At 42.9% G+C, this 21587-nt stretch overlaps 1 protein-coding gene across 3 annotated transcripts in view; it reads right to left on the bottom strand.

Annotated features, from left to right (window-relative positions):
- CDK5RAP2 (CDK5 regulatory subunit associated protein 2) overlaps positions 1 to 21587 on the bottom strand; it is a 194642-nt gene that overhangs the window by 165347 nt on the left and 7708 nt on the right. For all 3 annotated transcript variants that reach the window (XM_033237639.1, XM_033237638.1, XM_033237640.1), the window contains exons 2-4: positions 20794 to 20861; positions 16847 to 16914; positions 68 to 178 (exon numbers count right to left, since the gene is read on the bottom strand). In XM_033237639.1, coding sequence (XP_033093530.1) covers positions 68 to 178; positions 16847 to 16914; positions 20794 to 20861 — 247 coding nt within the window. The remainder of the gene's footprint in view (positions 1 to 67; positions 179 to 16846; positions 16915 to 20793; positions 20862 to 21587) is intronic.

The raw sequence follows: 21587 nt of genomic DNA, 5'->3' as shown, positions 1-21587 counted from the left end.
CAAATTTCTGCTTGACATGACAATGAGAAAAGACACAAGAGACAGCAATGAGAAGTGGGCCACTCACAGTTTTGTAGATATGTTCGGTGGGGCCATGAAATTCCTGTTGCATTCTTTCCTCCAGGAAATAGATGCGCAGCTTTAGGTTAAAGTTTTCTTTCTTCAATTCAGTGATTTGCTGAAAAATATCACAGAAGGGTCATCAAAAGCAAACAAGAGACAGATAGTACATACATTAGTCCCTATAGATTACAAGGCTACAAAACTGATTCAAATGTTAAATACTAGAGAAAGCTTATTTTTGCTACCATTCTACTAACCCAGAAGAATTAAGCGGTTCCCACTAGCCAAAGTCAGTACAATTTGAGCATTAAAATGAATAATGACAGGAATGAATAATGAATGAAAATGAATAATGACTGAATAAAGAAAGAATTCAAAACTCCACACTGATAAGAAGAAGAAAAGCAAAAGAAGAGGAGAATCTCAAAAGAAATCCAGTTAATAAATGTAGAATATGAGGAACAGAAAATCACTATTGTACAACCTCCATAGTAATGACTGATTCAGGTAAGAATCAGCAACACTAACAGCATTAGATGAAAGATCACTACAGAACATAATATTCAGACAGTCTCAGACTTATTACCCCACAAATGGCTTATTAATTACAAAAGGAAAAGGTACCTTTACAATTTAGAAAACTTGCAAACACCATCTTAACCAAAAAAATTCATCTCTTATCACCACTGAAGGGATAAACTAACATCATTTTCCTCCTGAAATAAATCACTGAGAGCAAACAATTCCATCTCAAGTGCTTCTGTCTATAACCTTTAACCTGTACCTAATCAAGAGGAGTCTACCAGATAAATCTAAGTTGAAAAACATTCTGCAAAACAACAGAACTGAACTCTTCAAAAATCTTAATGACAATCCTAAGGCAAAAATGTTTGGTAAACTCTTCTAAATAAACGGAGATTGAAGAGGCACGACTACTAAGTACAATAAAATCTTGAATTATTAACAAAAACAACCATATGATGATACCTGCGGAAACTTGAATAACAACTTTTTATTAGGTAATAATATTACGATTTTACAGGAAAATGTCCTAAGAAAGAGACACATGCTGATATACTTAAGAGTTCTGTGTCATGACGTCTGCAATTAACTCAAATGAGCAGAGACAGAAAAAAAAAGATAAAGCAAATATAGAAAACATTAATTGGTGAATCTAGATGAATATACATGGTTGTTCACTGCGCTATTTTGCAACTTTTCATACACTTGAAATCTGTCACAATAAAAAGTTGGGGGAAAAAAGAATATAGTAAGAAAAAGCATATTTACTGAGAACCTACTATGTAAACAAGCATCTAGCTAGATAATTTACATACAATATCTCAATTCTTAAAGTAACACTGCAAAAGTACTGTCTCCACTATACAGATGATCAAAGATCACACTAGTAGGGGAAGGGCTGGGATTCCCATCCTGCTATCTGACTCCAGTAACTATGATCTGTCAATTCAACCTCACTGACTATAGAGAAAATTCCTGACTTTTTTGGTTTGGTTCATCCAGTAAACTTTTCTGTGCAGTCAAACTTAACTTCAAGAACAGATAATAGCCTACACAGTAAAGCAATTCCTAGTATGCTTCTATCACCATGTTTAAATAGTTAAATGTTCTCCAAAATCCTACCAACATCCCCAGGTTCTCCCTCTCTGTTTCACATATTTTTAAGTCTCTGCCTTTGCGGGGGAAAAAAATTCCTCTCTTTACCCTGTTACAAAGGAAGGGACTTTAAATTAGTCCAGGATGATGGTTACCTTTGGGGAGGAAAAGTGCTTAGTGCCTGGAATGAGCCACAAAGCAAACTTCTGGGGCACTGATAACGTCCCATGTCTTGGCTTTGGTGATGGTTATAGGTTATGCTCCTTTTTTGATAATTCATTAAACTGTTCACATATGATGTGTGGGTATGCCTGCATGCATGTTACACTTCTTTTAAAGTTTTTTTTTTTTTTTTTTTTTTCAAAGATGAGGTCTTGCTCTATCACCCAGGTTGGAATGAAGTGGTATAATCACGGCTTACTGCAGCCTCAAACTCCTGGGCTCAAGGAATCCTCTCACCTAAGCCTCCCAACTTGCTGGGATTATAGGTGCAAGCCATCACACTTGGCCTCATTTTTTTAAAGTTTTTAAAGTCAAATAGTCTACTAGTCTATGGTTAATGTGAATTATTAAAAGTCAGTTTGGGCCGGGCGCGGTGGCTCAAGCCTGTAATCCCAGCACTTTGGGAGGCCGAGACGGGTGGATCGCCCGAGGTCAGGAGATCGAGACCATCCTGGCTAACACGGCGAAACCCCGTCTCTACTAAAAAATACAAAAAACTAGCCCGGTGAGTTGGCGGGCGCCTCTAGTCCCAGCTACTCGGGAGACTGAGGCAGGAGAATGGCGTAAACCCGGGAGGCGGAGCTTACAGTGAGCTGAGATCCGGCCACTGCACTCCAACCTGGGCGACTGCGAGACTCCGTCTCAAAAAAAAATAAAAATAAAAATAAAATAAAAGTCAGTTTGTCCACGGTTAAGTAAATTATAGTATGTCAACTCGATAGAATATGATAGAACCATAAACAAGAATGAGAGACCACATTGTGCACTCATAGGAAATTATGTCCAAGATACATTGTTAAACAAAAACACTATACTATGGAACATTATATAGATAGGTTACTATTTTTTAAAAGGGCAGGGGATATGAATACGTAATTATTTACTTGATATGATAGTATGCATCTAGAAGTACATTGTATATTTGTACCATATAAATTTCCAATAATAAAAATAAAGTAATAATAGAAAAATGCAATCTTTTTTTGAGACTCTGAATTGTGAAGCGAGTGCTGATGATATTTACTAAATGCAGTGTGCCTGTCCATGCTACAGTTCGTGCATCTGTTGTTCTCTTTCCATTCTCAAAGTCACTGTTCAAGCTCAGTTCTCAATGGTAAGGCAGAAAGATTAGCGGCTTTGGAGACAATACTAAGTCCAATCTTAACTCTCTTTTATGATGCAAACTAGACATGCTACTTCTTTGAGCCTCAGTTTCCTCAACTTTAAAACAGGGATAATAAAATCAATCTCATAGGTTTTTGTGAGAAGAAAATAAATGAATTTGACAATTTCAAAATGTGAAACTGTTTTTTTTTTTTTGAGTCGGAGTCTCACTCTGTCACCCAGGCTGGAGTGCAATGGCGGTAATCTTGGCTCACTGCAACCTCCAACTCCCAGATTCAAGCCATTCTCCTGCCTCAGCCTCCCAAGTAGCTGGGATTACAGGCATGTGCCACCATGCCTGGCTAATTTTTGTACTTTTAGCAGAGACAGGGTTTCACCATGTTGGCCAGGCTGGTCTCAAATCCTGACCTCAGGTGATTCGCCATCTTTGGCCTCCCAGAGTGCTGGGATTACAGGTGTGAGTCACCACGCGCAGCCTCAAAATGTGAAACTTTTAAAGTCAAGTGACTAAAATGTTTGCAACATGCAAAATCATGTACTAAGACATAAGACAACAATCTTGAAATGAATGGAAAGATAGAAAGTCTGAGTGGAGAAACAGGTATAAAAAAAGAATCAAGACCCTGTCCCTACAAAAAATGAGATACCATACACACCTACTAGAATGGTTAATTTTTTGGGGGGGTGGGGCGGGTGGGAGACAGAGTCTCGCTTTGTTGCCCAGGCTTGGCACGATCCTGGCTCACTACAACTTCTGTCTTCCCGGTTCAAGTGATTCTCTTTTCTCAGCCTCCTGAGTAGCTGGGATTACAGGCACACACCACCACGCTCGGCTAAGTTTTTGTATTTTTTTTAATAGAGACGAGGTTTCACCATGTTGGCCAGGCTGGTCTCGAACTCCTGACCTCAAATGATCCACTCGCCTGGGCCTCCCAAAGTGCTGGGATTACAGATGTGACCCACTGTGCCTAGTAAAATAAATTGTTTACATTGTTAATACCAAGTACTGATGTAGAATAAATGGAGTTCTCATACTCTGCTGATGGTAATGCAAAATGGCACGGACACTCTAGATATACTTTGGCAATTTCTTACAAAAAAACTATACTTAACATGTGACTCAACAATTCCACTCCTAGGTATTTATCTTAGAGAAATGAAAACCTATGTTCACACAAAAAACCTGTACATAAATTTTTACTGCAACTTTATTAATAATCACCAAAACCTGGGAAAAACTCTTATGTCCCTCAGAGGGTGAATGGATAAACAGTAGACATCCATTCGACAGAAGAGTGCTCAGCAACTGTGAAACACACAACGTGAATCAAATTCAAAGACATTATGCTGAGGCAAAGAAGCCAGTCTGAAAAGATTACATACTGTACGATTCCATTTATATGACATTCTGGGAAAAGCAAAATTACAAGGACAGAGAACAGGGCATTAGTTGCCAGAGGCTTGGGGTGAAGAGAGGATGTGACTGCAAAGAAGCAAAAAAAAAAAAAAAGGGAAGTTGTTGGGATTATGGAACTGTTCTATATTCTGATTGTAGTGATCATTACATATGCCAAGAACTGCACACACATAAAAAAAACTATAACCATACATACATACAGATTACAATAGTGATTACAAGGGAATATACATCTGTCAAAGTTCATCCAACACCTAAAATTGGTACATTTTATTTTATGTAAATGATATCTCAATAAAGCTGATTTTTAAAATAACTAAAATGAATTAGGGCAAAATGTGAAAAGCTACACTTGGATGCTAGTACATCTTCACACTCACCACATATTTTTTCCAGCTTTTTAAAAAACAATTTTTAATAGCATATCATATTCTTTTTAGTAAATACTTTTTTTTTTTTTTGAGACAGAGTCTCGCTCTGTCACCCAGGCTGGAGTGCAGTGTTGCGATCTTGGCTCACTGCAACCTCCACCTCCCAGGTTCAAGCGATTCTCCTGCCTCAGCCTCCCGAGTAGCTGGGATTACAGATGTGTGTCACCATGCCCAGTTAATTTTTTTATTTTTAGTAGAGACGGGGTTTCACCATGTTGGCCAGGCTGGTCTTGAACTCCTGACCTCAGGAGATCCACCCACCTAAGCCTCCCAAAGTGCTGGGATTACAGGCGTGACACACCACATCCAGCCCATAAATACAATTTTATCAGTGAATAAAAGAAAACGATAAGCATATTTCACATTAAGTACATTTTCAAACTATCTACCCTTGGCCCGCTTGTTAACACTTAAGGTTTCACTTTTGTGGTTAACAAGAAAAGCACAAGAAACAACTGATAGGTTCATTAGCACCTCCTTTTAAGGAAACAGCACATAAAACATTCATTCAAACAAAAACGACTAACCCGCCAGATGCTTCCTATAAAGAGAAACCTTATTCTGTTACTCAGCTACCAATAAAATATTTATGGAGGTTGCTTAGAATGCCCTCATTGTACACAATGCTAAAATTCTCAGCAACACTTGAAAGAATATTTGTCCTATTTATAGTTAAAGAAATTTTTGTATATGGCAAAGGAAAATACGCCTTTAGAAGGTCACAGCAAACGCCAGACAGTCCCAAATGAATAAAATGAAATACAAGCACCATCTTTTCCACCATGGCCAGTTCAGTTCTCTGCTTAGTACCATTTCTCTCACAGTTTTCTTTGAATACCACTACCAGGCTGGACCGGGGATCCTTCTACATGTTTCCATACACTCTCTACTTTATCAGAGCAATGACCATACTGAATTGTCCTAGCTGGATGCTTGGCTTTCCACCCACCCCCATCCCATAACCACCTTGTGCACTCGACTGTAACCCAAGAGATGGTTACTAAATAGCCAATGGTTGGCAGAATAGATGGACAGACACATTTAAGAATTTCTTAGCTGGGCAGGATGGCTCACATCTATAATCCCAACACTTTGGTAGGCAGAGCCAGAAGGATCACTTGAGCCCAGGAGGTCGAAGCTGCAGTAAGCCATGATCATGCTACTGCACTCCAGCCTGGGTGACAGAGTGAGACCCTCTGTCAAAAAATATATATATATTTGTTTGGTTTTTTTTTTGAGACGGAGTCTCACTCTGTCACCCAAGCTGGAGTGTAGTGGTACAATCCCAGCCCACTGCAAACTCCGCCTTCTGGGTTCAAGCAATTCTCCCTGCTTCAGCCTCCGGAGTAGGTGGGATCACAGGTGCCCACCACCACACCTGGCTAATTTTTGTAGTTTTAATAGAGACAAGTTTTCACCATGTTGGCCAGGCTGGTCTCGAACTCCTGACTTCAGGTGATTCGCCTGTCTCGGCCTCCCAAAGTTCTGGGATTACAGGCGTGAGTCACTGTGTCCGGCCTAAAAATTTTTTTAAAAAAGAAGTTCTTGGCTGGGCACGGTGGCTCACGCCTGTAATCCCAGCACTTTGGGAGGCTGAGGCGGGCAGATCATGAGGTCAAGAGATCGAGACCATCCTGGCCAACATGGTGAAACCCTGTCTCTACTAAAAATACAAAAATTAGCTAGGCGTAGTAGTGTTCACCTGTAGTCCCAGCTACTCCAGAGGCTGAGGCAGGAGAATGGCTTGAACCCAGGAAGCAGAGCTTACAGTGAACCAAGATCACGCCACTGCACTCCAGCCTGGTGACAGAGTGAGACTCCACCGCAAAAAAAAAAAAAAAGAATTTCTTTAAGACAGTGTGATGTAATTAGAGCCTCCTCAGGCTTCAGACAGATCTGGTATACACCACTCCCTGGGTAAACCCTCCATTAGCTCGTTTCCATCATTCTTAGAATAAAACTTCCTGCCACAGCTACAAAGAGCTGTATCATCTGGTCCCTGACCACCTCTCCAACCTCATCAGGTATCATCTTCTCCCCGTTCACAATATTCCAGCCTCACTGGCCTCCTTTCCAGTCCTGAAATAAGCCAAGCCCTTGTCTGCCTACAAAGCTCTTTCTGCAGCGTCTGCCAGGGTGGCTCGGTCTCATCCCTGCCACCTCAGCTCCAATGTCACTGCTTTGGGGAGGCCCTTCCCAACTACGCCATCTAAAGTGGACCCCATCTCTACCACCCCAACCAGTTCACTCTCTAACGCACAGCTCTTACTTTCTTGCTAGAATTTTTCACCATCTGTATTTGTCTCATCTATTTGCGTGTTTATTATTATCATGTTTATTACATGAATATAATCCACTTAATCTTTCATGGCTGTTTCCTCCAAGGTTTTAACAAGTATCTAGAACACAGTAGATATTCAACAATTTGTTAAATGAGTGAACAAATTAATGAATAAATGCAATCCAGACCACTTTACTAGCTGTATGGCCTTACTGAAGTTCACTTTTCCTATGTGCCTCAGTTCCTCTATCTATAAAAAAGGGATTATTATAACCATCTCAAAGAACTAGTCTAAGAATTGAAAGAAATTAATTAGAATGTTTACTATAGTGCCTAGTACAACATGGGAATTTAAAACATTGTTTTTCTCACGTGTACTTTTCCCTTTAAGAAAAACAAGAAAAAAAAAAAAAAAAACCTTGAGGTGGAAAAACTGGTAACAGCTTACAATACAGTAGGAATAAACGCCCAAAATATAAAACCCACCAAATATGACTTGGAAACCTAATGCTCAAAAGTAAGCTAATGCAAGGCTGTATTTGCCACGTTCCAGCCCTTGGAAGCCACGTGTTACTGTGGAAGTGCAGCCATCTGAAATGGGAAATATCCCAACATGATTATGGGGTGATGCTTTCTGAAACTGGAGAAGGGCCCCAGCTTAGCGGCAGGAAAAAGTTTGCAGGAGCTAGTAGTCAATCATCCTGGCTTCCTCCTACTCCCACTCTCTGTCAAAAGCCTTGCCTAGCCTGAAGTTCCATCTAAAAGGGAAGAAAAACCAAAAACATAAAAAGGAATCAGGGCAACTCCAACCAGCCCTACCTCAACTGAAATCTAAGCAAAGTGCGCCTAATTCTGGCTGTCCATTTCAAAGGCTCGCAAGAACCTGGGCCTCCAAAGCTGAGGCTCACTCTACCAAATCATCTTTCCACCCAAGACAGCACTAGGGCTAAGTGCAAGAGCTCTGCGATCAGCAGAAACAGACTAAACTACACGAGCTGCTACTTTTACATTGTGTGACCTTGGGAAAATTATTTAACATCTTTGTCCAGTGTTGGCTCATCTATAAAATGAGGATAAAGTCAATTCCCTCACAGGGGTGTTGTGATAACCAAATGAGCTAAAGCACCTGGCAGAGCCTTGTACTCAGCAAGCAGGAAACACAGGATAGCATTAAAAATCGCGTAGAGTGAAGGCAACACCAAGGCGCTAAAGGGAAGAGATCTTCTCCAACCCAACCATCTTGCTGTCTCAAGGCCTGTGTTCTTCACTCACTATTGACCGGGAATGGTCTGTGGCGATCCTGGCTGTTGCTGACTCTGTGATTACGTCCACTCACAGTCTCAAGACAGTATGGCATCTTTCCTCCATGAAGTCATCAATTTTTAAATGTTTACACCTAGGGAAGTATTATAGTCTGCATACATAGATGGTGATATTGTCTTTTTTTTGTAGACAGAGTCTCGCTCTGTCGCCTAGGTTGGAGTGCAGTGGCGCGATCTCAGCTCACTGCAACCTCCGCCTGCCGGGTTCAAGTGATTCTCCTGCCTCAGCCTCCCAAGTAGCTGGGATTACAGGCATGTGCCACCACACCCAGCCAATTTTTTTTATTTTTAGTATCTTTTTCAAACTCCTGACCCCAGGTGATATGCCCGCCTCAACCTCCCAAAGTGCTGGGATTACAGATGTGAGCCATCGCACCCAGCCGATATTGTCTATCTTAAATAATTGCATGTGTATACACACACACAGAGTAAAGCCTGTTTTAAAAAGAAAAAGAGGCCGGGCGCGGTGGCTCATGCCTGTAATTCCAGCACTTTGGGAGGCCGAGGCAGGCGGATCACGAGGTCAGGAGATCAAGACTATCCTGGCTAACATGGTGAAACCCCATCTCTACTAAAAATACAAAAATTACCCGGGCATGGTGGTGTGCGCCTGTAATCCCAGCTACTGGGGAGGCTAAGGCAGGAGAATGGCGTGAACCAGGAGGCGGAGCTTGTAGTGAGCTGAGATCGTGCCACTGCACTCCAGCCTGGGCAACAGAGCAAGACTCCGTCTCAAAAAAGAAAAAAGAAAAAGAAAAAGAAAAAGAAATTCACTTCTCAGGCCGTTAATAAGCAGATCTTTGGGTCACAATGAATTTTTTAACCTTTTTGAAAGTACAAAAACTGTTAGACCTCACCTAGCCATAACAAAAACCATGAACTTGGCTACCTAAAGTTGATCTCTAGTAAACAATACTGCATGTAAGATAATACTGCCTATAGCAGCTAAGTGAGGTAGTAAAGACGGGAGGATACTTTGGAATCAATTTCTGATGCTGATGTTCTCCTTGGTGTCTTCAAATCATCAAGAAAACTGTTACTAGGTAAGTCTCTATTATAAATAATACTGGAGCAATAACAGAATTTTTTTTTTTTTAAAAAGGGTCTCTCTCTGTTGCTCAAGCTAGAGTGCAGTGGCACATTCATGGCTCACTGCAGCCTCAACCTCCCAGGCTCAAGCAATCCTCCCACCTTAGCCTCCCGAGCAGCTGGGACCACAAGTACACATGACCATGCCCAGCTAACTTTTTAATTTTTTTGTAGAAATGAGGTCTCACTTTGTGACCCAAGCTGGGTCACAACTCCTGGGCTCAAGCAATCCCCCTGCCTTGGTCTCCCAAAGTGCTAGGATTACAGGTGTGAGCCACCACACCCAGCCTCAATAACAGAAATTTAAAACTGAATCCCAAACACCAGTTGGAATTTAACTACTTTATGAAATCAACTATTTTCATATTCTTTTCAACCTTTGCTCATGAATATACATTTTTGCAGAATTATAACATAAGTGAATTTGCATATTCCATTGCTTTCCTTTAATATTTCTTAAGCATTTTTCATATTGTGGCAGAATTACACAAAACTATCAGTTGAAATAACTGCACTACATTCCACTGAAGTGATTCAGTCAACTGTTTAACCATTTCTCTGCTGTGCACTGATGGACTCAGTGTGCTCTAATGGAAAGTGACCAGAAAGACCAGGCTTGAATTTTCCCTTCTTTTTGCTTCTCAATCACAATAAGCTCATGGGCAAATTGTTTAATCTCTCCAACCTCAGCTTCCTCATCTGTGAAATATCCTCAATACACGTTTGTCAAAAGCAAAGAGATAACAAATGTAATATATAATTTCCCTTCCTTACAGTTTTTCACAATGATACACAATGTGGTCACAAACACCTTCATCAGCAGAGCTTTATTCCTTCTACTGGGTTGTTTCCCTAGGATCAACTTCCCCAAAATGGATTATTGGGCTCAAGAGTAATTTTATATTTATGACTATCAAAATCTCTTTCCAAATGGCCTTCAAAAAGACTGTAAAAATTAACACTACTCAGCCCTCCATCTGGCCATTTTTGGAAGGCATGGCCAGGACATGCAGAGAGAGGTACAGGAACTCAGAGCATTCAATCCAGCAGGACGTCCCACTACACAAATGAACCCCTGTACTTAACACTTTTACCCCACCAGCCATGAGCCCTACTTGATTCCAAGTACTCATCTCTGCAAAAAACCCTAGCACCGTCGGGCTATATGTTGTGCACAGAGCTCCGTGGAAAGTGGCTACGACACTCACTCTGCCAGCTACAGACCTGGTCTTCACCCACTTCCACTGAGTGGCATCCACCGAATTCTTACACTCCTGCCGTGTTCTGAGCTCACCCTCATTCTCCCACTCTTAGCCTCACCTTGCCCTCATTACTGCTTGTTTTGCTATGACTCTGGCCCTGCATGCCCCCATCCTCATTATAAGCTGTCTGCCTCTAAATGTGTCTCTAGGCATATCTCCTCTCGAGCCACTTTAGTAACAATAACCACAGCAGCTGCCCTGATTGCTAAAGATCTGGTATAGCAGGCACTATCCTAGCATGTTCTTTACTTTTCCCAAGCCTCAGATAAACATTTTTCCCAGTTTTACAGATAAAACAAAATTCGGAGCTTTAGTATTCCATACAGGGTCACACATTCATTCAAGCAACAAATATTAGGTGCCTACGATTTTCTTAGGTTCAGTGTTGAGTACCAGACATTGAATAGAGACACATGTTAAGCAAGTACACTAATAAAGAAATAATCACAAACTGTCACAAGAGTCACAGTGGGAAAGACAGGGCGCTGAGTACTTGCTAGAAGACAGAATCATGAGTTGAGAAGGGAGTTAGGGATAGCCTCTCTAACAAAGTCACATTCAAGCTGAGGCAAGAAGGTCCAAGGGCCTGCCATTCAAGGAAAGGGAGAAAGGGTGTCCACGCAGAGGGTGGAACATGCATGAAGGCCCTGGCACGGGGACAAGCTGGGTGTGGCCGAGGAACAGCGGCCTGTGTGGCAAGAGCAGTGTACGACAGGGAGAGGAATATGGTGAGTTCAGAGAGACAGGAAGCTGCCAATCACACAGGGCAGGTTCTCATGGATCATGGTTAGGGATTTTATTCCAAGGTCAAAGAAACATCACAGAAGGATGTACAGAAACTGAACACTGATGGGGCAGAACCCAGGGCAGTGGTTGTAGTCAACAGAATCTTCGGATTAGAGCAGACATCAGCATGTATTGAGTACCCACCTTCCACCAGGCATCATTCTAGATGATTTCCATACCTTACCCAATTAATAACTCTGAAGGAAAGACAGTAGAAGCCCCACTTTACACACGAGGTTTTAGAAACAACCAATTTAAGGCCACAGGTCAGTAAGTGGCAGGGCCAAGCCTGAAACCCAGTCCTCATCATTCTCAAATCCACATCGTATCTATACACCACGGTGCTTCTGAAAGCTTCAGGGCCATACAAGTGGGGCAGGAGTGGAAGGTGAGGGAGCTATGATCTGGTAGTAAGTAATTCACAATGTATTACAGCAAATTTAAAGATGCAAACATCCTAGTGAAACTAAAAACAAAACACTCAAATTTGACCAACTGTCTCGGCTGAGGCCAAGAATTTTCAACAATAGGAATAAGGGCCTCAATGCAAGAATGCCAGCATCTCAGGACAGGTGGGTATAAGACAAGAACAGCAAAAGATAAGGAGACTAGGTGTGGACAGGATACAGGAAATTGTTTCAGCCATACCTGGCTAAGAGTTCTTTCAATTCCTTAGAAAGGAGGCTGCTAGACACAACAAATCCTATTCCATAGCATCTACTATTTATTGCATATAAGTTATGCTTAATATCTCTGACATCCAGAAATCTCATTTCTAGGAATCTACCCTTTTAAAAAAAACCACTCAGCAAGGCACGGTTTCTCATGCCTGTAGTCGCAGCACTTTGGGAGGCCAAGGCGGGCAGACCACAAGGTCAGGAAATCAAGACTATCCTGGGTAACACAGTGAAACCCTGTCTGTATTAAAAATACAAAAAAATTAGCCGGGCATGGTAGCATATGCCTGTAATCCAGCTACTTGGGTGGCTGGGGCAGAAGAATCAATCACTTGAATCTGGGAGGCAGAGGTTGCAGTGAGCCAAGATCACACCACTCCACTCCAGCCTGGGCAACAGAGCAAGACTCTGTCTCAAAAAAAAAATCACATAACTATAAAAAGATACACGCACAAGGAGATTCATCACAGCTTTGTTTATAAAAGTGAGAAATTAGAAACAACCTGAAATGTCCCACAGTAAGTTGTTACAAATTATGGCTCAATCTATCCCTTTTAATAAGCCTTTATTTAATATTACACAGCCAATAATGCCATCTATCAGTATTGAGAATGGAAAGCTATCCATGTCATTCCCTGTCAAAAGCCAGGATTAAACTCTTCCATATGTTCATAAAGATAGCTACTTGGACAGCATATGTTGTACCAGATTCTGGGTCTTCCCCACTCACCCAAAAAACATGTTTTTTAAAGGGAGAGCAAGATACTAGTGTCCAGAACAAGTCACAACAGGTACAGGCCTTCAAAAAATGCTGCCTCCGCGAGGCCTCCTCTGGTCTAGGGAGGGAAGACCAGTAAGACAGGCTCCCGTAGAAGAGCAACTGATTTACCTACTTCCTACCATAAGGCCTGCCATACAGGTGATTATACCCTCAGCTAACGAGGATATTAGACAATGGATTATCAGTTTAAAGACCAAAAAGAAGACATGTGGTTTTCACAAGCCAGAGTGAGTATTTGCACAGAACAGTCAAATGAAATAGAAAGGACTTCCTTTGATAGAAGACCTGGGTTCAAAGCCTGAATAAGTCCCTACCCCTGTCTGGGCTTCAGAGTCCCCACATGTCAAATGAAAGGACTGGAAGAGATGATTCCTAGAGCTCCTCCAGCTCTGAAATTAACTCTATTCTAAATATCCCTTCATTCCATGCCCTTAGCTCCACATTCCTCCCTTTGGGCCCACACCACCACAGCAGCCTTTTAACTCATCACCTTACCACCAGCATTGCTCCCCTCCAAACTCTTCTCCTCATAGTCACCAGCCTGGTAAGCTTTTGAAAGCACTATTCTGGTCATTTCCCTCCCCAGATTAAAATCCATTGCTGGTTCCCTTTCATCTTCAGGACAAAAACCAAACAAAGCAGTGTAACGTTCAAGAACCTGCAGGAGCTGGCCCCTGCCTGCTTCAATGGCCTCACCTCTCAACTCGTCTCACGCAGCCTCCTTCCAGCCAAAGAGAACTTACAGGTCCCTGAACTCATCAAACCCTGGCATGCCTCTCTCTGCATTTGCACATGTGAGTCCTTATGCCTGGGATGCTCCCTAACTCTCTCCACTTGATCAATCCCTACCTGTCCCTGATGAGCCAACTCAGGCAACATCTCCTCCAGAGAGGCTTCTCTGAACCCCGAGTCATAGCCCCTCCTCTGTGGCCCCACAGCACCCTATACTTACCTCTGTCCCTGCACTATTTTTCTATCCATCTTCCCAATCAGACTGTGAGCCTCTGGATAGGGGGACTTACCTGGTCTTAATTCACTGCAGATTCCCCCTGGCAGAGAGCCTGGCACAGTAGCGTACATTTAAAAATGTTTATTAAATGGATGAACTCTGAGGAAAACCAGAAGGGGACCTATGTGTTGCCAGCCCCCAACTAAACGCAACTCTTGATGGTTAGATATCAATCATCCGAGACTAGAATAGGACGAATCATGAGTTTCCACTTTAAATCCAAAGTATCTCAGCCCCCTCCTTAATATGCATGCTGACTCTAAAATTAGCTTTAGATGCCAAGAGCATTTCCTATAAGCATCCCACAGAAAGTTCAGACTACCACTACACAGAGATCATGCATTCATAACTCAGGCCAAATGAAAAATTTCAGTGACTCATAAAGACCTGAAAGGGAGACACTGAGAACACTGTGGCCATTTCAATTCCGGCTGCAGAATTTGCTCTTGAAAATGCTACAATAAAAAATATTAATGCCATAAAAACCTAACAGCAGCCAAAGGACTACAGTCATAAATAAAAAAACATAAATCCTAAAACATGTTGGTGGCATAGAAGGCTCTCCCTCACCTTCAAGAAAAACAGGATTTAGGTCACCAAAAACACATCTGAACAAGGGGAACTTGAATCACACGGCAAAGGGGAAAAAAGTAACAGTAATGATAACAGTAACAGTAAGAAAAGGAAGAAGCAGGCCGGGCGCGGTGGCTCAAGCCTGTAATCCCAGCACTTTGGGAGGCCGAGACGGGCGGATCACGAGGTCAGGAGATCGAGACCATCCTGGCTAACATGGTGAAACCCCGTCTCTACTAAAAATACAAAAAAAAAAAAACTAGCCGGGCGAGGTGGCGGGCGCCTGTAGTCCCAGCTACTCGGGAGGCTGAGGCAGGAGAATGGCGTGAACCCGGGAGGCGGAGCCTGCAGTGAGCTGAGATCCGGCCACTGCACTCCAGCCTGGGCGGCAGAGCGAGACTCCGTCTCAAAAAAAAAAAAAAAAGAAAAGGAAGAAGCAGTGATGGCAAACACATAGAACGTACTCTGTGCTTTGCAAATATTCACTCATTCAATCCTCCTAACAACCCTATGAAGTAGGTACTGTTATCATGCCCATTGTTAAAATGAGGGAAGTACAGAGAGGTTAAGTGACCGGCCACAGGGCACCCAGGAGATGTGGACAAATAAGCAGCCTGGCTCCAGAAGCCATGGGCCTCAGGCAGCACAGACTGCCTCTGAGAACGATTTTGCCATGTCACATCCCTGGGCCTCAGTTTCCGCTATATATAATAAAGAGGGTTGTGTTCAATTCTGGGATTCCTTTCCGTTCAATAAGCAGATAAAAGATGTGAAACCAAAATTCTAATATCCTGTGAAATTTTCCAATTTAGAAACAAAATGTAAAGCAGTGCCCTTCAAAAATGAAATAACCATCTTGCAGAGCCGCTTTAATATTAAAGTAACATATACAAAGAGCTTAGCACTTAAAGTGCCCAGCTCGGAGCAAGAGCTCAATAAACAGTAGCTGTTATTACTCTTACGATAAAACAGGAACAACCATTTAATAGTAGAGCATATTTTAATTATACACGATGTAGAATAATCAAATCTCATTCGTTTGAGGCCCCAGACCCCAAAGCATAGATCGAGTTGTGCAGCTGAAATTATAACAACTCAAAGCTCAGAAATTACTTGTTTCCATTAGAGATCTGACAAGTCATTTCTTCAATTGCTCACTGGTGGTTTGCAGATAACTATTAGCAGTAATGAGTATTCTAAATTAAATCCAGAGACAGCACCGCTCTGTTCTGTAAAGACAACTGGGGAGAGAGAAACATAATTGTGGAATGTCCTTCTCTCTGTGTCCTCCATCTTCTCTCCGATAAATATCTCTTGTGTCTTGCAGAGTATGGATTTCATTTGCTTACAAATGAAGAAGGGTCTAATTCTTCCCATGATAAATGAGAGCACTGAACAGGTAACTTGTTAAAGAGAATTGGAATTGGGAAAATAACCTTATTTTCCTGTTACTTGACAACAAACCCCCTCTACTAATAAATGAAAGACACAATGCTGGAAGACATTAGGCATTGAAGCCAAATCTATCACCAAGTAATCCATTCTCAGAAAAAAAACTACACAGTACTGGGTACAGGTTACTCACATTTCATTCAAGAGCAACAAAGATAAAAGTTTACAAAATGCAAGGGGAGGCACAATGCAGTGGAAAGAATAATGGCTTTGGAATTAATAAAAACCTGGATTCAAATTCCAACTCTGACACTTATCTATTATATGACCATAAACAAGTCTCTCCTAGTCTTAAGATTCTTTATCTGTAAAATGGGAATAATACAAAATATCTCAAAGGTTGCAGTGAGCATCAAATAGAGGACCATAAATAACATGCCTTATAGTAATAGTAAGGCCCTTGACAAATGTCAGCTCCCCTCAGCTGTGCAACATGGAAACATCCTCACCTTTAGGACACCAGAAAGACACCAAACTAGAAAACCAAAGTTGAAAACTAAAAGTTTCACCCCAAGTTGAAAACTGCTGATCCCATCAGAACCTATATTTGGCCCTTGTATAACAGGCTGACTGCATGTGGACGTAAAAGTCTCACAGAGGATGTCCATGAGACATGGCACCTCTCCTACCTCTGGCATCACCGAACTTAGATCTCAAGAAACACAGCTTTCCTGGGTCTGGCTGGACAGGGGCAGCAGACATGATTTGCTGGGGACAGTAATTTGGTATTTCCACTTACATTTTCAAAGTCCTTCATGTTCCGTGCTCTGGTGGGAGACACTGTTTCTTCTGACACATTTGGGAGCACTGTAAAAAGGTAAAATAGAGGAAAACGTCACAGCATGCAAACTGCTCAAGGTTCCTATTGAGGAACAGAGCCCAGAGAGGAAAACAACATGAACTGCTTCCATAGTGCACGCGGCTGGTACCTGCTGTCTGTTGTGATTTACTGATTTTAGTCCAGGGAAAGCTCTAAACCATTAATTTACAAATTACTTAAACTAACCCCAAAGTAACAATGCGCACATCAGAGGATGGACACAGTAAACACGTCAGGCATTTTGCAAAGCAGACTGTCCTGATACGTACTTCCTTATTTCGTGAAATTACTTTACTGAACAGAGTGTCATCTTCTCATGTCAGTAATCACAACAAAGCACGTGTAACTGACTTGACAGCAGGGTTGGCAAACTTTTTCTTAAAACGCCAGACAATATTTTAGGCATTGTGAGCCATACACAAAGCCTAAAATCTGTCACAACTACTCAAATCCTTGTCACACAAAAACAGCCACAAACAATCCAGAAACAAAGTGGTTGCGTTCTAATAAAAGTTTATTTTCAAAAGCAAGCAGTGGACCGGAAATTGCTGACCTGTTTTAAAGACTGTGCCAACAACCAAATCTCTCTGCAGCGTCTTTAACTGAACAAACATGTATTACACACCTACTCGGTGCCAAGCCCCATTCTGTGTGCTGAGGAAACAATGGTGAAGGAGACACTAATCCTGCACCCAAAAGGCTCCCTATCGAGTGGGCAGGATGGAGATCTAAACTAACTGTTATCAGGCTGAATACCCGTGGCACTTTGTAGGTGTTCAGTACATGTGTGCTGAGAGAATAAGTTCATTCTTCCAAAATATATGCACTGAGAGCCCACTTTCTGCTAGGCCCCTTTCTAGATGTGGAAACATCAGGAAATAAAACAAACAAATGCAGCTGATAGTCTAGAGGGAGGAAACACAATAAACAAAATGAAAGGACAACGGCATAATATGTTAAAAGGTGATAAATGCTATGGAGAAAAAGTAGGTAAGGATAGGAAATAGGAGGCATGGGGTGAGGACTGCCATTTTAAGTAAGGTGGTTAAGGAAGGTCTCACTGAGAAGGTGACATATGGGCAGACTTGAAGAGAAAGGACCAGTTACCTGGGGGAGAATTCTCCACATTCAGAGAGAAGCCTGAGGTGGAAGTATGGTCCCCAGTGGGTCTGTGGAACAGTCAAGAGGCCAATAGTCTGGAGCTCAATAAACAAAGGGGGACAGCAGGAGAGGAGGTGAGACAGGTAAACGGGGACAGACTGTATACAGTTTTTAGACTCTTCTAAGGACTCTGAGTTGCCGCTGGAAGATTTGGAGCTAAGGAGTAAGATGATTCGACTTAGGTTTCTACAGGCTCCCTCTGGCTGCCTGTCTGAGAACAGACTGTAAGGGGCTTAGGAGAGAAACAGGGAAACCAGTTAGGAGAACATTGGGATAATCTAGGCCATGGTGGTTTGGAGTAGAATGGAAGGCGTCTAGGCGGCTGAGAACTAGTCTGATTCTGATACTTTAAAAGTAGCCAACAGGAATAAATGAAATGAGAGGAGACAAACTGAAATACACAATGCTGAGAGAGGAAAGTACACCTTAGCCTGGGGAGAGCCAAAAAAGGTGGTGAGCTTTGAGCTGAGTCTTAAAGAGGGTGCAGGCCGGGCGCGGTGGCTCAAGCCTGTAATCCCAGCACTTTGGGAGGCCGAGACGGGCGGATCACGAGGTCAGGAGATCGAGACCATCCTGGCTAACACAGTGAAACCCCGTCTCTACTAAAAATACAAAAACTAGCCGGGCGAGGTGGTGGCGCCTGTAGTCCCAGCTACTCGGGAGGCTGAGGCAGGAGAATGGAGAATGGCGTAAACCCGGGAGGCGGAGCTTGCAGTGAGCTGAGATCCGGCCACTGCACTCCAGTCCGGGCGACAGAGCGAGACTCCGCCTCAAAAAAAAAAAAAAAAAGAGGGTGCAAGCAGGAACTGGGCAGATGAGGAGCAAAAGGAAGGAGAGACAGCCCGGGCAAAAGCACACAGGTGGGAGTGGGGATGGTGTTCAGAAACCACTTAGCAGAAAAGAGGCTAAGGAATGGGCAGGGCAGACTGTGAAGAGCACACTGGTTTGTTTTCCTGTTCCTCAAATGGGCCATGCCCTCACCTGTGTCTGGGATGCTCATCCCCTCCTTTTTCCTTACCTACATCCAACTTATTCAGGTCTCTGCTCCAATATCAATTTCTTGTGAAACTCTAGCCTGACTCACCTCCACACCAGAGGAAATCTCCATTTAATCCCCTCTCACAGCACTTGATACGTCTTTGCTCCTGACACTGATCATATGATTTCTCATAAGTGTTTGTCTATCTTCTCAGCTTAAATGTAAACACGTTTGAGGTTGAATTCTAGCACTGAGCCCAGAGTCGGGCATGAAACAGATGTATACTATTGGCTAAATTAAGAAATAAGCCAGCCAGGCACGGTGGCTCATGCCTGTAATCCCAGCACTTTGGGAGGCCAAGGCAGGCACATGACCTGAGGTCAGGAGTTCGAGACCAGCGTGGCCAACATGGTGAACTCTGTGTCTACTAAAAATACAAAAATTAACTGGGCGTGGTGGCGCATGCCTGTAATCCCAGCTACTCGGGAGGCTGAGGCAGGAGAATTGCTTGAATCCACGAGGCGGAGGTTGCAGTGAGCCGAGATGGCACCACTGCACTCCAGCCTGGGCAACAGAGCAAGACGCCATCTCACATCAGACTTGTTAGATTTTGCATTTAAAGTAAAAGTTGCCAATGAGTGCAGTGGCTCATGCCTATAATCCCAGCACTTTGGGAAGCTGAGGCAGGTGGATCGCTTGAGTCCAGGAATTCAAGACCAGCCTGGGCAACATGGCAAAACCGTCCTACAAAAAATACAAAAACTAGCCGGATGTCTTGGTGCACACCTGTAGTCCCAGATACTAGGGAGACTGAGATGGGAGAATCGCTTGAGTCCATGAGGTCAAGGCTGCAGTGTGCGTGATCGCACCTCTGCACTCCCATCCTGGGTGACAGAGCAAGACCCTGTCTCAAAAAAATAAAAAGTAAAAAGAAAGTAAAAGTTAATAGGTTCCTGAGGAAAACATGAGGGTGCCCTGTAAGTTAAGGGATTTTCCAGAAATAAACCTTGGGACTCTTTTCCTGTGTGCTCCAAAATCTCCTTCCTTTTGCACATATCTCAGCACTATGGAAAAGAGAAAAAAATACACAAGTCAAAATATCTTAGAGATATTTTGCAAAAACTAGCACTACCCACAGAGACGCTTAAGCATTCACTTTCTTCAGAAATAAAAATTATGAAGAATGCTTAGCTAGACCCAAACTGCAAAGTCTCCTCATAATCCAGCTTAAACACAATACGCTACTTGTTTACTCAGTGCCGTCTCCTGTGGTCTAACCAGCTATTTGTCTCCAAAGGGCAGGCCCGTGTAGGAATGCTGGGCCTCAGCCGGCAAACAGGATCCAGCAGCCTGCCAGGAAGGTCTTGGCACGCTAGAGTCCAGATGGCAGCTCTCCTGGGCCTCCAGCCACCGGCCTAGCCGCCAATTCAATGTCCAGCCTCCATGCAGTTGTTCAGTTCAGCAAACGCTCACTGAGTCCCTATAGGTTTAGTAGCAACAAATGAAACTCATGAAGTATGGCCAAAAGGACAACAATTCCTCTAGTCCAGTGTTTATGAAAGGAGGTGGAGAGCAAATCCATACATACAAAAATACTCAGCACCTACTGTATGCCAGTCCAGGGAAGCCTCTGGGCCCCAGAGACATGAAAGCTCAAGATGCTCACAGTCTAATGTCTACTTTCCTTGTTCTTTACTCAAGAGAAGGCCTGGTTTTGTGTACTTACCACCATTTCCCAACCTAGCATCGGGGTTGATGCCATCTAGGTCATCTGGTACATTGGGAACAAGGCCACTAGGAGAGAACACATGAGATAACAGATGAGCTAATGTTTGAACAACAGAAACTGTTACGACTGTCTGGACTGCACATGACAATCATCCCATGGCCAGGAGGGACGCACACAGCTGAGCTACCTATGAGGCATGAAGCACAGAGGTTAAGAACTCAGGCTTTGGGTCTGGGTTCCAGCTCCAACACTTGATAGCTGAGTGACCTTCAGTAATGTCATTCCTTCAGTCATATATCACATGTTCTGTGTGCCAAATATGTGCTACTGGCAGAGGCACTGTGACAAGTACAAGCTACTTATGTTTCTGAGTCTCACTCTCTTAATCTGGTACATGGGGATACCATGCCCTCCCTGTAAAAATTAAATTAGTTCATGTCTATAAACACAAAGCACATAGTAAATGTTCAATAAATGACAATTATTATTGTTGTTACTATTACCATTATGACCACTAATATGCCTATCACAACCTCTGGGAATCAGACACCAATTTAGATGCTTTAAGAATGTCGGCCGGGCGCGGTGGCTCAAGCCTGTAATCCCAGCACTTTGGGAGGCCAAGACGGGCGGATCACGAGGTCCGGAGATCGAGACCATCCTGGCTAACACGGTGAAACCCCGTTTCTACTAAAAAATACAAAAAACTAGCCGGGCGACGTGGCAGGCGCCTGTAGTCCCAGCTACTCGGGAGGCTGAGGCAGGAGAACGGCGTAAACCTGGGAGTCGGA

Source organism: Trachypithecus francoisi, unplaced genomic scaffold (genome assembly GCF_009764315.1).
Source record: "Trachypithecus francoisi isolate TF-2019V2 unplaced genomic scaffold, Tfra_2.0 Lachesis_group16, whole genome shotgun sequence".
In the NCBI taxonomy this organism is placed as follows: Eukaryota; Metazoa; Chordata; class Mammalia; order Primates; family Cercopithecidae; genus Trachypithecus; species Trachypithecus francoisi.
This window is presented reverse-complemented; position numbering and strand designations above follow the sequence as displayed.